Source organism: Lacerta agilis, chromosome 11, assembly GCF_009819535.1.
Source record: "Lacerta agilis isolate rLacAgi1 chromosome 11, rLacAgi1.pri, whole genome shotgun sequence".
Classification (NCBI taxonomy): domain Eukaryota; kingdom Metazoa; phylum Chordata; class Lepidosauria; order Squamata; family Lacertidae; genus Lacerta; species Lacerta agilis.
Window position 1 is genome coordinate 43,372,711 of NC_046322.1, and position 14,631 is coordinate 43,387,341.

The 14,631-nt window shown below is 41.9% G+C and overlaps 1 protein-coding gene across 5 annotated transcripts in view; it reads right to left on the bottom strand.

Annotated features, from left to right (window-relative positions):
- The window catches only part of SEMA6A (semaphorin 6A), a 173,854-nt gene that overhangs the window by 18,630 nt on the left and 140,593 nt on the right, over positions 1–14,631 (bottom strand). Inside the window, exons 17-19 of one of the 5 annotated variants that reach the window (XM_033163591.1) lie at positions 14,207–14,227; positions 14,018–14,065; positions 5,524–5,688 (exon numbers count right to left, since the gene is read on the bottom strand). In XM_033163591.1, the coding sequence (XP_033019482.1) occupies positions 5,524–5,688; positions 14,018–14,065; positions 14,207–14,227 (234 nt within the window). The remainder of the gene's footprint in view (positions 1–5,523; positions 5,689–14,017; positions 14,066–14,206; positions 14,228–14,631) is intronic. The other 4 variants (XM_033163594.1, XM_033163592.1, XM_033163593.1 and 1 more) reach the window with 4 other exon arrangements.

Genomic DNA, 14,631 nt, shown 5'->3' on the forward strand with positions numbered 1-14,631 from the left:
CCATATGTGTCTTAGGCACAGAGCTCCTTCCTGGCCCCAAAAGATGGAACTGATTATGCAGCTGCTACTTGAACCGACACAGCTTTTCAACATCATTTTCCCATTCATCATTTACACCCAGAGCCTCAGTGGGCCGTAGGGTATTCAGCTGAGGAGAACACCTCCAAGTCCATTTTGGTGGAAACCTAGTGAAGGATTCTTTGCCAGCAGAAGAATACAACTTTTTAAAAACAACAACGACAAGTAATGTACAGACTTTTCATTCAACGTCCTTGAATCTATTCAGTAATACTAAAAGTCAAGTGTTCAAAAATACAAGAACAGAGAAGCCACTAAAATAATTGGGCTTTTCGGGTGTCTTCTGAGTGCTATCTAGCAGTCCGTCAACACTGATGAACTTATGGTTTGAACAGTAGAAACACTGTATTGTAAATGATACTGCCTATTTCCTTTACATTTACTTACTGATGGCACCATGGAACTTAGGGTTGAACACTACACCAACGCAGGGTAGAAGTCACAGAAAATGCTGGCGTGTGTGGGTTTCTACCACAGCGTCCTACACTACTGATGGGCAGAAGGGGAAAGGTCCACATGCTCAGGGCAATCTACTTAACAGATTGATCACAAAGATTTGGCCTCCTATTTGGTGTGCCACTAAAAAGGAGCACTTAAGGCCTCTGTGTGAGGAATATAACATCTGAATTAACCATTCACTGCAGTTCCCCCCCCCAGCAATATAGCTTCACTGAAACCCAGTTAGATGGTGAGTTGCAACACCCCCTCTATTTTTTTGAGATGCAAATAAGCCAGGTTTTTGTAATGAGCAGTGCATGCTGAAATAAACATGGTTTCTAGTTGCCTTTGATGTTAGTTTTGTCGATATTATTAAAACAAACTGTACGTCTCTGACTAATCTTTTTCAATCAGTAGCTTTCTAAATTTGATGCAGGCTTTGTAATATTTATGGTTGTTTGTATATTTATAACTGACTTCTCAGCTCTCCGGGGCCCTCAAGGCAGCTCACAGTGTAATTGTGGCCATAAACAGAGAATCATCTCCCCCATTTGGCCGCGTGCTCCTTTTCACAAATCACTGCTCAGCCGTGAACTTACTCCTGTGAACATTTTTCGCTTGATGGGAGTTGGAATCATGGGATCGCGTGAGTCTGGGACTCCAACATCATACTGCTCAAGAGGGTAAACAAATCGCATAAATAGCAGTTTGTGGAAATGAGTTGGCAGAGTTGAACGTGGGAACTGCATTAGTGCATCACTTATTCTGAAGCACTGCTATTTTGTTTTCCAAGGAATTGTAAGTTGAGGACTGATTAACACAGCGTTTTCAAGAGAAACAAGGCTGCCCAGGATCACTTTACCAGAGAGAGGTTCTCCTTAAAGGATTACTGCGAGCAAAGAAAAGTGACGCACATACCACTAAAAAAAGCAACTGACGAGTTAAATGGAACAAACCATTCTGACCCCACTTTTGAATGGCATGAACAATGCAACAACTTTAGCAAAAACAATGAAGTGAAAGCCACATCTGTGTTTAGTTTTCAACACTTTAACTTAAAAAAGAGATAGCTTGAGAGGTTCTAGACAGCTTATGACAGAGTTAAAACAGAACAGTTGTTTTGACAAAATGAATCTGAGACTTGAAATTTATTGGGAATTTCTAAAGGAGAAAAGAGGCAGAAAAGGAGGGTGGGGGGCAAGGCCCTGTTATTGCTAGAGAAAATTACTCCACTTTCTTTGTTTATTCTTTTGGTTAGTAGGAGATCTCTAAACACAGCACTGTAGTACTACTTTATAGTAAAGAGGGTACAGCCTTGGAACATTCCACAGAAAGGATTTTCTATCATGGGAGAGGGCAGGGGAGAGACTATGTACAATGGCAGCAGAAGGGAAGGTTAGATTGCAATGCGAGAAATACTGGTTTTTGTAAAAAGGTGAGAAACACACAGAATTAAATTAACACTGCAAACACAGCAAGAAAGGAAAGAAAACAGAAACATACTCCGGAAAGGTATTTGTGCAGGGAGGAAAAAATGAGGGAGCAAAAAGAAAAAGCTGCAAAATTTTGCCAAGCAAAGGTGAAGAAGACCTGTTGGTTGTTGTCAAATTCCTGTCCCTCATCCCAAATGGGGTATTTTTTTTCAAAAGGCCAGAAGGAAGGCAATGCACACAGCCTCTTTGCTAGGCACTGCAATCCACATTTTGATCTTGGCAGGAATTGTGAGGTTTCTCCAAGCAGCAGTTCCGGAGTATATTTAGCTACCAAAGCTGCGGTGCACACAAATGTCACATTCCCATGAGTCAACCCATTTAATTATCCCCACCCCCACCCCCATTTCTTGCATCTCTCCTCAAGATGATTCCCTCAAGATGTTTGCGCTGAATTAAAAGCGGAACATATGGATGTGACATCATCAAGGCGTCAGTGGCATTGAAAACAAAGCAGCAAGTGGCTTAAGAAATTAGTACAATTAAAAAGGCAAGTCCGGTTTGGGGGTAGGAGGGAAAGAGAGAGAGAGAGCAAAAGCACCTTCCACAGGTATAAACAGAACCACAAAAAAACCAGAAAGCACAGTGTAAAATAAAAATATAAGGCAGGGAAAAAAACCTTTGTGAAGGAAAATAAATCCACAACCAAAGTGAACATAGGAAAGATTAAGCATAATGCTCTCTTTCAAAAAAAAAAAAATTGCATAGCAACTCTTTCCTTTGCCCTCATATAATAATAATTTGGAATATCAGTAGGGTTTTTTTTATGTGCCAGCTTGGCTTGAAGGGGGCAAGGGAAGGAGAGACAGCACACAGATATGCGATAATGGTAAACAACCATGCAGTCACCTCTGCCACCATTGTTTTTTTTCACCCTCTTTAACGTGTATAGACTGCTTCCAGCTTTGATCATATTCCTAATTAGGCCCCAAAGAATCCATATTTAAATACAGAAGTTCAAGTGCTAATAAAGTCTCTCTGGTAACCTCATCATTAGGAGAATTCAAGTGAAAACAATCATAGCCCATCAACTTTACACTGGGGGGCTGTCTTGAAATTTGGAAGGAGATTGCAATATGACTTAAGCAGCCTGCTTGCCCATTCAGTCAACTGCTGTGCAGTCTCAAAAACCACAAAAGAACAAGTGCACTCTACCAACTCCGAAAGATCTTTTATCAGCTGCTTGAAAAATGTGTATAGATTATTATTATCCCAACTTTTAACCGAATGCCCATAAATAAATACCCATACGACTATAAACCTGCGCCACTTCTAGATCCAGCTTCCTCACTGGAGATAGCCCGACTCCTGTTTTCCATTCTCTAGTAACAACTAGCGTTGACTACTGTAATGTGTTGTATGTAGGGCTGTCTTTGACTACTTTTCAGAAACTGAAGTTCCAAAAAAAGTGTGTGTGTGGGGGGGGGGGGAGCCACCAGGATCTTGACTGAGAGCAGTCGATAGAACATATCTCACCAGTTCTGAAAAGCATTTCACTTGCTTCTAGTCTATTTATGAGCACAATTCAAAGTGCTTGTATAAAACTCCATATAGCTTTGGAACAGAGGAACATCTCTTTCATTACAAACATGCCTGTGTATTGAGGTAATCTTCAAAGACACTCCTTTCAGGTGCCTCCAACATTTGAGGTAATGTGCCTGGTGACATCCCGTTGCATGGTGGAACCTCAGGGAAGCTTGCCTGACATTAACATTCAGCATCAGGCAAAGACAATTTTATTATTTTAGTCCTTTTAAAAAATTCTGTTTTGTATGCCTCCCTGGAAGATTTGCTGAAGGGTGATGTATACCTCTTTCAATTAACCTTAACTATAAAAGGGCTTCAAGAATGAACAATGGAGCCTTTCATTAACCAATTAACTTTTTCCTCAAAATTAGCGCTTAAAATTAGCAACAACCTGTACACACTTACCTAGGAGTAAGCCCCATTGATCTCCATGGTGCTTATGTCTGAGTAGACATCACTGTTAGTTGATAATCAATGGACGTACAGTGCAATGTCTACTCAGATGTCAATGCCTGCTACCAGACATGTCTACTCAGAAGCAAGCCTAATTTAGGTCAATGGAACTCAGGCTTCCAGGTAAGTAGGACAGAACTGCTCCCCAAACTGCAGAAAAACTTATAGCCTTAATTTAAACTAGTGAAAATTTGACCCAAAGTGCTCTTTCCTTGCTGAAAAGCTGTCATCTGAGTACTACAGCTGTGCAACCCTATTCTTTGCCCGTGGGATTCCTACTGAAATTAAGGGAAGCTGCATGACATCAGCATTGTAGTGGATTCTGTCCTAAAGTCTACCTTAAAGAAAGAATTTCCCCCCAGCTGAGAAGATTAAAGAACCTTGTTGCTTAATTCATTTAAGCTGCAAGCTCAAGCCACTTCAACCAGAGTAGTGTAGGGAACTCTCACTGAAATGAAAGGTACTGAGTGTAGCAAAAGTACAGACAGAACAGATGAAGCTGAAGCTCCCTGTTGAGAAGCATTAGAAAAGCTGGACCAGACGACTTTCAAGATTCGAGCATCTGTGATTGCGATCACACTGCATGCGAAAATAGCCAATCTAAGGTTGCAGCAATTGGCAAAAGATGGATATCATAGGAAGGGCCTATCCGCCCCTGTTTCGAAGATGTGCCCTTTCAATTATGGGGGGCTACAAATTGGAATTGTGGACACACGCCCTCACTCTAAAGTTTAATTAGAAAATGAAATAAACACTGCAGCCTTATGAGTAGCTGCCTGAGAAAGTGCACGGTGGCGGGTGGGACTTCTAGTGAAGAACTTAGAAACCTGGCACTTGTCCCGTTGTAAAGTTGCACTTAAAAAACAACTAATATTTGAGCTACCAAACAGCAAAATGTTGACAATATGGGTACCTTTTTAATGATAAAAGAAAGGGGTGGGGACAATTACAATGGCAGCAACCGTTTCTGCCACAGCTATTTGTGGTTCAGTATGCCCTGTTTCTTCAAGCACAATCCACCTGGAAGCCTTATTGACATGAATGGGAACACTGCAGGCTGCTATTAATGTCAACTGGCCTTGCACAGGGGAACTTCCGGGTGGAATGTGTCCTTTATTTCAAGGGATTTTCCGTAACACTACTAAGTGGCTTGAACATGCAGCTTAAATGAATTAAACATCAAAGGTTCTTCCATAACACTCTGTTGGAAGTGCAGAGTGGTGAATAATGTAAAGCCGAGGGTCATCTCCTATCACCATCATCTCATCTAGCTTAAAACTCCCCAATCTTGTTCTCAAGCACACCCAAAGTTTATACGCTCACATTTGTTCTGTATGGTTTTCTTGAGTCACCGGGCAGCCAAAACCCAATTTTAAAATTTTATTATTTTGCTTTCTGCCTGTGTGTGTGTGTGATAAGCTTTTAATTATAGGGCCAGAGTTTTTATTGCAAGTTGCTGCGCTCCAGCTGGAAGCAGTTACACTGCAGCCGCTCCCCTCCCTCGCCACCACAGGAAGAATGATTTCCAAGGCCTTACCCTTCTTGTCCTGGTGATTATGGGATGAGACGGCCACATAGGGGTTTGTGTTTTCAGACGAGCCAACTGGATCCTTCCAATCAAGCATGCGGCCCCTAGCGTCATAGCCCTGTTGGGCTGGAGAGTCTGAAGTGGTAGTGCTGGGAACAAGGGAACTGGAGTGTCCTGTTTGCATCATAAATACAGTTAGCGAAAGGGAGAAGCAGCAGCCTGGCATCAAGCAACATTTCCAAAGGCATTTCCTTGAAGGATGTGCATTATTTGAACCTTCAGGGTCAATGAAAGAAAATACACCTTTCTGAGTCCACAGATCCCTTAACCAACTACCTTCTTTCTGCGGCACCCCTGTGGGGCTCAGGAGCCCAGTTATGTCACCCATTGCCTGCAGAGCTGGCAAGTCTCTCACCCTTCTTCAAACACCCTCCCTTGTGGAGTGTTCCCTCAGCCTCCTCTCCCCTCTTCCTTGGGAGTCTCCCGGGCAGCTGCCGCAGCAACCCCTAGCCTCCGAGTCGCCTCAGCTCCTGGCAACCAGCACCTCCAGAGGCCAGCCCCAGAGGCACCATTCGTCCGGGGAGTTTGTAGCCAGGGCTGCTGCAACAAACAGCTGTGCAAGCCTTTGGGACGCAGAGATGCGAGAGGGCATCAGGGGAGGGAGGGAAGGAAAGAGGGACAGAAGCCAGTGTTGCCTGCGGCACCCCTGACCACCATTCAAGGCACCCCAAGGTGCCCCGGCACACTGGTTGAAAACCACTGACATACACTATTAAAAGTCAGAGTGTTGCACATGTATTTTCAGCAAGGTGTGATCCAACACCTGAGAAGAGTGACAGGATTATCTACAGCAGCCTTTGCCAGCCTGGTTTCCTCCAGCAGGTGCTGATGGGAAACGTAGTCCAAAATATGTGGAGGGCACCAGGATGGCAAAAGCTAATCATTGAGCAAGGAGGATTAGCTGAAATTTGCTGCCAAGGTTAAGAGATCTTTGTGATTTGTGTGTGTCTCCTGGATGTTTCCACGATGGAAGTTTATTTATGAAAAGCAAGACAAAGCACCGGCCATGGTTGTTGGATAATTGGGGGGGGGGGATGAAAAAAATAATCAAATGCAAAAGCAGAAAAGGATGAAGACAATCTATCTCTTACTGTCTTCCTCCACTGATTTGGGCAGAGATAACCCATTCAGCAACCCTTTCTAGGACGTGAGTTCTAGTGTTGCAAAGGAAGCTTCCTTATTTCAGGCCATAGTATTTTGTTCACTTAGCCCAGTGTGCTTTACTCTAACAGCAGCTCTCCCATGACTCGGAAAGAGACTGGGAGGTATATATATATTTTGCTCTCTGTTGCCAAACAGTCTCGCTTCAAAAACGAATGAAAAGTGGAGGAAGATTGCTCCAAAAGATATCGGAAAATCTGTGATGGGATACAGCAGATTCCAGTGATTTGCTATGGGCCTGGTTGTCACCAAGCAATAACTAGATAATACTCCTTCTGGAATTTTGGGATTAAGTCTCCTCTCTTGACCACTCGCACTAGAAAGTAAACAGATGCATTTGTACTCATTAAATCTCCCTGCAGGCTTTCAAAAGTACCCTTCTATTTAGAGTACACGGCAGCAGCCAATCTGAGACCTTACACTGGCATGTACAAAAGAGCAGGTTCCTAATTTTCCAGGAGGCTGGAACAGGGAACTCAAAAGGTCATGCAACTGAAAAAAAGATTATCCTAGCCATCAAAGCCACATGGAATTCCAGCAGCACACATGGGTCCTGGACCACAACCTGGCGGGAAACTGCTTGTTTGGGGATAATAAGCCTTTGTACAGGACAGGCAGAATTCCCATCCACAAGTTACTTGGGCCAACAGAACCCGCCTCTGAGGCAGGCATAGAGAATTTCCAGCCCGTGGGGAATTTTTGGCCTGCGAGGCTGTTTCAGCCAAGCCACGTTCCTCATTGCTGCTGACATGCAGCCATCAAACTTGATCCACAGGTAGGTGTAGGTGTGTGTGTGTGTGTATGTGTGTATGGATCAAGCCCACTGTCCAGATCCAGTTCCTCACACCTATGCTAAGGGACGATCAGGAAGTTGTAGCATAGCCAGGAGCATCACGGGCTCAAAAATCTGATGGGGAAGGCTATATACTGTATGGGGAGAAGAAAAGAAGCAAGGAGGGGACTTAGAGGATGTGTTTGCCTTGAGTAGGGACTACTCAATGCAGAAGAATGAGAGAGGTGAGAGTTGTTGTTCTCAGTTACATGAAGGTTGCAAGGTGGCTTAGGAACTCATGCCACCCCTTATATATTATGCTCTCGTACTTGTAACTAGTTGCAGGAAAGCAGGTCAGATTCACAATGTTTTACTGTGGCTGGAGCTATCAGTTGCAACAGCTAATCATTAACGTGATTAATTTATAGGACTGTACCCCAGGCTGGAGAATTGCACTGACATGGGCACTGCATTATTCTTTATCTATCATGACAGGGAGTGCAGTTCCACCAGTGCCCATTAATAATGAAAACTAAGGAGTTGCCTTAAGGATTTCCAAAAGAATTCTTTAAAATTTATATTCTTTGAAAATAATAATTCCTTTAATTGGAGCAGGGTGGAGGAGGGGGGAAACCCCCACCCATTTATTTTCTTGGCATTTGGGAATATTAGCAGGGTGCCTAAACGTGTCTACAGAGAAGGAAAATCTCTGGAGATCTTGATATCAGCATTTTTCATACACTGGATGCTTTGAGTGTAGATAAAATCGGTGGAAACATTTGGCTTCTGTAATTGGGACTGCTGCAAAAAAATAAAATAAAATACTCCCTAGCAACACGGTCATCCATAAGCAGTAACACGCCCCCCCCCCAACACTGAGGCAGTGAATAGCCATGGAAATTTATATGCGGAGTTTTTCATGCTCATTCCCTGCAATTAGAGCACTACTGATATATCTCCTCCCCTGGGCAGCTCAACCTTCTGTTTACTTTTGTACATCACAAAAACTTGTTCAACTTGACCAGGAATGCAGTTCTCAGCACAATAAAGCAATTAGTTGTATCTAAAGGTATTAGGAGTGGAAGGAACCATTGCCAAATAGCAGTTGCATTTCATGCTTTGATTTAATAAGCATTTTCCACCCACATCCCAGTACAGATACTTTTCAGTTTAGATGCGTTCAAAGGGGCCATTTTATGGTTAAGCTGTACGTATGGTTAAGGAAAGCCTTTTCTTAATACAGTAATCTAGGGAAAATATTTGCCCAGGGGACACATTCTCTGCAATAAGTGTTCCCAAACCATATGCTTCAACTATGTGGAGAACTCATTGATAATGGAAAGCTGTAACTATGTAAAAAAAATATTAATGAGTACCAGATGGTAGTAGGGCAAGAAAGTGTTTCACTGAAATGTCAAAAATCAGCCTATTCACTAATATGTTAGCCTACTGCACACTGAGAAATGATTTGCTACATGTAATCAAGATAAATTCTCTTTCATCTTGGTTTGAGAGATGAGTGAACAAATGCCAAGAAACCAGAGCATACTATTCTTTCCCACCAGGTCTTGAAATTTCCAACTGGTTACATTTTGGACTTGCTAGCTGGGCCAGCAAACAACCTCTTTTGCCAATACATACCCCCTTGGAGCTCTAGCCTAGCCCAAAGTTGTGCCACATTCAATCTGCATTCTGATACAGGATATGAAGAACTGCCTTTTGCTAAGCCAGTGCAATGTTCCATTGAGATAACTGCCAACAAGGCAGAGAGTTTGGTTTTCCAAGGATCTCAGACAACTGTATTTCCTAGGAGAGTTACTGGTATGTGAATTCTTATTTGGTTCCATATATAAAAAGTATACCTTACTAAACTGTGCTTCCCTATCCTTTAGAATGTGTTGCCATTCTTTGGCTCGCTGCAAAACTGTAAATTGAAGGCAATGGGAATACTCGATGTTATGGTCACGATAGCGTGGAGTCCTTAGTACATTTGAATATCGTGGAAAAGTCCATTTATGTAAGCAATTGTCTTCATTAGCTACTGGAGTTTAATATATGAGATAGACTCATGAAATGCAAAGCGAGATATGTCAAGCCTTTATTTGTTATAATTGTGATGATTATGGCGTACAGCTGATGAAAACCCCAAAGTTGAAATTGTTAATTTGGGGTTATCAGCTGTACACCATAATCATCACAATTATAACAAATAAAGGCTTGACATATCTCGCTTTGCATGTCATGGGTCTATCTCATATATTAGTTTCACCTTTTAAGTTGAATTACTGAAAGAAATGAACCTTTCCAGGATATTCTAATTTTTCGAGTTTCACCTGTATTCTTCTTTAAAACAAAAACAAAAACAAAACACCCACCTGTGTAATATCTAGACTACAGGAAAACCAGATATATACAATCAAATATAGAAGATGCCTTCTGTTTAATTTCTCAGAAGGAAAAAAATATTCTGCAAAAATAGAATTTTTACTATGTTTTGAAAGTTTACTACAGTGTGCTTGAATCACCACCAATATAGCATTATTTTTAAAACCAGCTTTTTCAGCTTCAATTTTAAAACTGTAATTTTTTCAGGTTTTAAAATTGAGCCCGATTTAAAAAAAATATGCATCATGTCAAGATACCACATTCACGATTTGTAAAACTTTTGTCATTGTAATAACAGTATACAAATAAGAAATTGGATGCAGCCAGAAGACTGCACGAAAAAGGAACTTGAAAACGTTTAGACAGGTTATCAACGCACAGTAGCGTTTGTTCTAAGAGACGGCAGATATTAAAATGCTCTACACACTCTTCAGTTATGTGACTAGAACAACCTAGTAAGACAATGAATGGGGAAAGTTAAAGCAACACCACAAAGGGAGACAGGATGTGGCAGCAGCAAAATGTGGGCCTCATTCACTAAGACTGATGCATATGAGAGTAAAATTTTACAGGAAGAAAGCCTGTTTTGTTCTCCCCATTCCCTGTGCATTTGACTTTTTGGCAGAACAGGTGCTTGACATGGTTGGTATGATTATTTTGGATATGGGAAACAATTGTGCATGAAAAGGTCAGATGCTTAAGTCTTTTCAGTTTTATCACCTGCTATGTAAATTATTGCAGGAGTTTATCTGTCACGGCAGATAGGAGAGGAAAAACAACAACAACCCAGAGACTGAACTGGCAAGAAAAAATAAGAAGAAGCAGCAGCAAGGAAGGGAAGTGAATAAAACCATTTTCTTGGCAATTGGGAGCATATTAGGCACCTTCCTCTGTCACCCACAGATATATCCTACTGTGCATTTTTGGAAGTGGCAGTGTGCAGATCCACTGATGAAACAAGCACACCTACCGCTTTGCCATTTTGCTGTGGGCAGAGCAGAATGCTCCTACGTTTTCTTACTATTGACTACAATGGGAAGAAATTAACTATGTCGCCCCCATGGCGGATGCAGCATTATGTGGGAGTGCTGGGGAAGCAAATGAGCTCTGGATGAGGCCTATCCATGATCCATTTCCCCCGATTCACCGACAAGACATTGCCAGTGGAACATCTATTCCACCAGAGCTTTATTTGGGTGGGGTAATTTCTAGCAGCATTACGTATCATCACATACCGCTGCGGGGATTCAGCTTCCAGCAATTCTGTGCTAGCTCTTTGGAGTAGAGGGGCACACAATGCCTCCAAAATGGTTTTTAAATGGTGCAGGCCCGTGGGATGGGGTGTTGTATTGTTTGCCGTTAATTAAAGGTAAAGGGACCCCTGACAATTAAGTCCAGTTGTGAACGACTCTGGGGTTGTGGCGCTCATCTCGCTTTACAGTTCGAGGGAGCCGGCGTTTGTCCGCTTCCGCAGACACTTTTTCCAGGTCATGTGGCCAGCGTGACTAAGCCGCTTCTGGTGAAACCAGAGCAGCGTACGGAAATGCTGTTTACCTTCCTGCCGGAGTGGTACCTATTTATCTACTTGCACTGCGGGCTTTCGAACTGCTAGGTGGGCATGAGCTGGGAGCGAACAATGGGAGCTCACCCCGTCGCGGGGATTCGAACCGCTGACCTTTTGATCGGCAAACCCAAGCGGTACAGTGGTTTAACCCACAGCGCCACCCACGTCCCCCTTTGCCGTTAATTACGTTGTCAATTAAAATAAGATAAAATCTGTAGGTGCCTTGACACTCTCTATGCCACACTGCACACAGCAATCACAATAGCAACCAATATGCCATATGGGAGGAAATGTTGCATCCTCTCAGTTACAAAATATTACAGTCTGATCACAATAATGATTTCCCTGGAACTGAAGAGCACCTTTTTGACAATCCGGAAGCTCGCCTATTATGTGCAACAGAATATTACGTTGCCTGTTTCCTTCAAGTACTGCTTAAACTTCAGTCCTTCTAATGGAATTTCATTTAAATGTGAGGGATTTCCACCCAAGGAAATATATTTAGGATGGCGGGTGGGGTGGGGATGCTAGCCAGCCTAGCCACGGCAGAAAGCAGCCTCTTATCAAAACATGTTTTAGTATCAGCTAGGAAAATTTGCCAAGCCATAAGTGTCAATGCTTATTGCTTTGGTTCATGAAGGCAAAGACTTTAAAGCTATGGGGTAGTAGTGCTTAAATTATAATTTTGATTCTTGTCAATGCTATGATAGGGGAGATTATGTGCCTTTCTCCTTTCCAAATCCCAACATCGTTCTGACAATGCTTCAGTTGATGCTATGCGTTTGGATGTATAACATGAAAAACATTTTCTCTCCTCATTTACAGAGTGGAAGTGCCGTATTAAAATGAAATGCTGCCTCCCCATGCAAAACAAAAGCCACATATCTCCCCATGGGTCTTCCTGTGTTTTCATTATTATGCTAGGACACAAATGTTGTTTGCAAATGTTATAACCCCAGATGGAAAACAAGTTCAGGAAAAAATATCATTGGTTTGCTTTACTAATAAAAGGGCTGACTCTTACAATTATTTACGTGTGAAAGATCTTTGATTCTGTTAGGTACACATGTATTTTGAAAGTCAAGTTCTGCTTCACCTGCTACACAGTAAGGGCAGAAATGGAATCTAAGAAAGAAACATCATGTTTCTTTCGTAACATAAATGGATGTGTGCTCACTCAATTCCTCATCTGCTATTCCAATTCTTCTCTGTGAATTTTCCCCAGTTTGTTATCTCCCTGCCCCCTGCAAAGTGCCCTTCTAGGGTCAGAATATGGTGTGTGTGTGTGTGTGTGTGTGAGAGAGAGAGAGAGAGAGAGAGAGAGAGAGAGAGAGACAGTGACTGAGAAGATTAAGCACCCCATATTTCTGCCCATTGATCCTCTACTGATATATTTTTGCTCCCTTGGCAAACATGGGCTTGGGGCCATATGTTTGCCAATATGCCATCTAGTTCTCGTGCTTTTCATGGCTGAAAAATGACAACTGTTTTCCATAAGTTGAGGGCAAATTTGCCCCAAAACAATGGAGCAGTTCAGCTGGATTTGTTTTGCTCTCCTGGCCAATCACAGAACCAGGCAGAGGGCCTTTTTGGTAGTTGTGCCTGCCCTGTGGAAGATGTCAAACAGATAAACAGCTGTGTTAAAAGACATCTTAAGGCAGCACTGTTCAGGGAAGTTCTTAAGTGTCTGATGTTTTATTGTGTTTTTTACGGTTTTTTTGTTGGGAGCCACCTAGATAGAGTGGCTTGGGCAACCCAGTCAGATCAGATGGGAGGCATATTATTATTATTATTATTATTATTATTATTATTATTATTATTATTATTATTATTATCATCATCTGGTAGCTGAGTATTTAAGTCAGGACTTCCACTCTTCGGCCTTCCTTCCTTGAGTAGGAGATACAAAATTGGCAGCTAGTGCTTCATTTTGGGATGGAGGCCTGACGTGCCCTTCCCCAATTTACCCATACTTTAACTGTCTGCAGATTTTGATTTTGTATAATATGGGTGGTATTCAAAACTGGTCTCACTCAGAGTAGACTCACTGGAGTTAATGATCGTGATTAACGTAGGTCCATTAATTTAAACAGGTCTCCTCTGAGCAGGGCTTAACTGAATACCACCCTACAACCTTTTGGACCAAATGTTACATATCTCAATTTGTATTGAGTACATAACACGAGGCCCTTCATACCCAATGGCATAAACTTGACTATGGAGCTTGGTCACTTTATGCACAAAAATATACTTCAGGTTTCTATACCCTTTTGCCTAGAGGAGTTGTTCCTCTCTAATTTCCTTTTCCAAAGTTCTGTAGTTTAAGCATGTGAATTTACAAGACATTTGGCATTAGCTCGCATTAAGCTTACTTCAAGGGTCGCTGTGGACGAGGAAAGACTGAAATAACTGTGCTAGAGTGAGATAAATTAATCTTCTATCAGTTTAGTGAACTAGGCCCCAAAATGAAAAGGACTATATCTACTTTGGAATGGAAACAACGAACTACTACTACAAGGATTTGAGGAAGATTTAAAAAATAAAAAAACTCCAAAACTGACCATACACTGTAGTGTAAGACATTTCATGATCTGATGTAGTTGAAATGTCTATGAAAAAAGTAAATAAGGGCAAAATATTAAAACAATAAAAACATGGAAATATTTGACAAGATTGTAAAATATATGATTCCTCCAAAATTGATCTGCACAGACAGGTATTAAAACAATGTGGAAGGGGAACTTCCTTACCATTCAGTGCTACGAACGAATCTGGAAAAAAAAAAGAGAAAGGAGAGGGAGGGGAAAGGGAAAAAAATTATTTCTAATATCGTTCTGCGTTGTCTATCCACAAAACCTCACATACATCCTTACTGCTATTCATGTGTATAGTGTCACTTTCTGTTTGTGATGATTCTCTCATATGGTTTTATCAAATTGATAGTTGAATCTTGCGTTAAGTAAAAACTTGATTTTTATTCTTGCAGAGAGAAACATGGGGTTCTTGGATCCCAAGAGGAGATATGAGTTCTACTTGTGCATGGGGAGGTGGGTGAGAAGAATGACATCTCAACCACCTTTTGGGAAGGGATTTGGGGGGCTCATGGGGAAACCAGGAACAACCCTCCCTATGGTCAAGTGAAAGTGCCTTTGGAGAGTGCAAAGGAACATCTGCA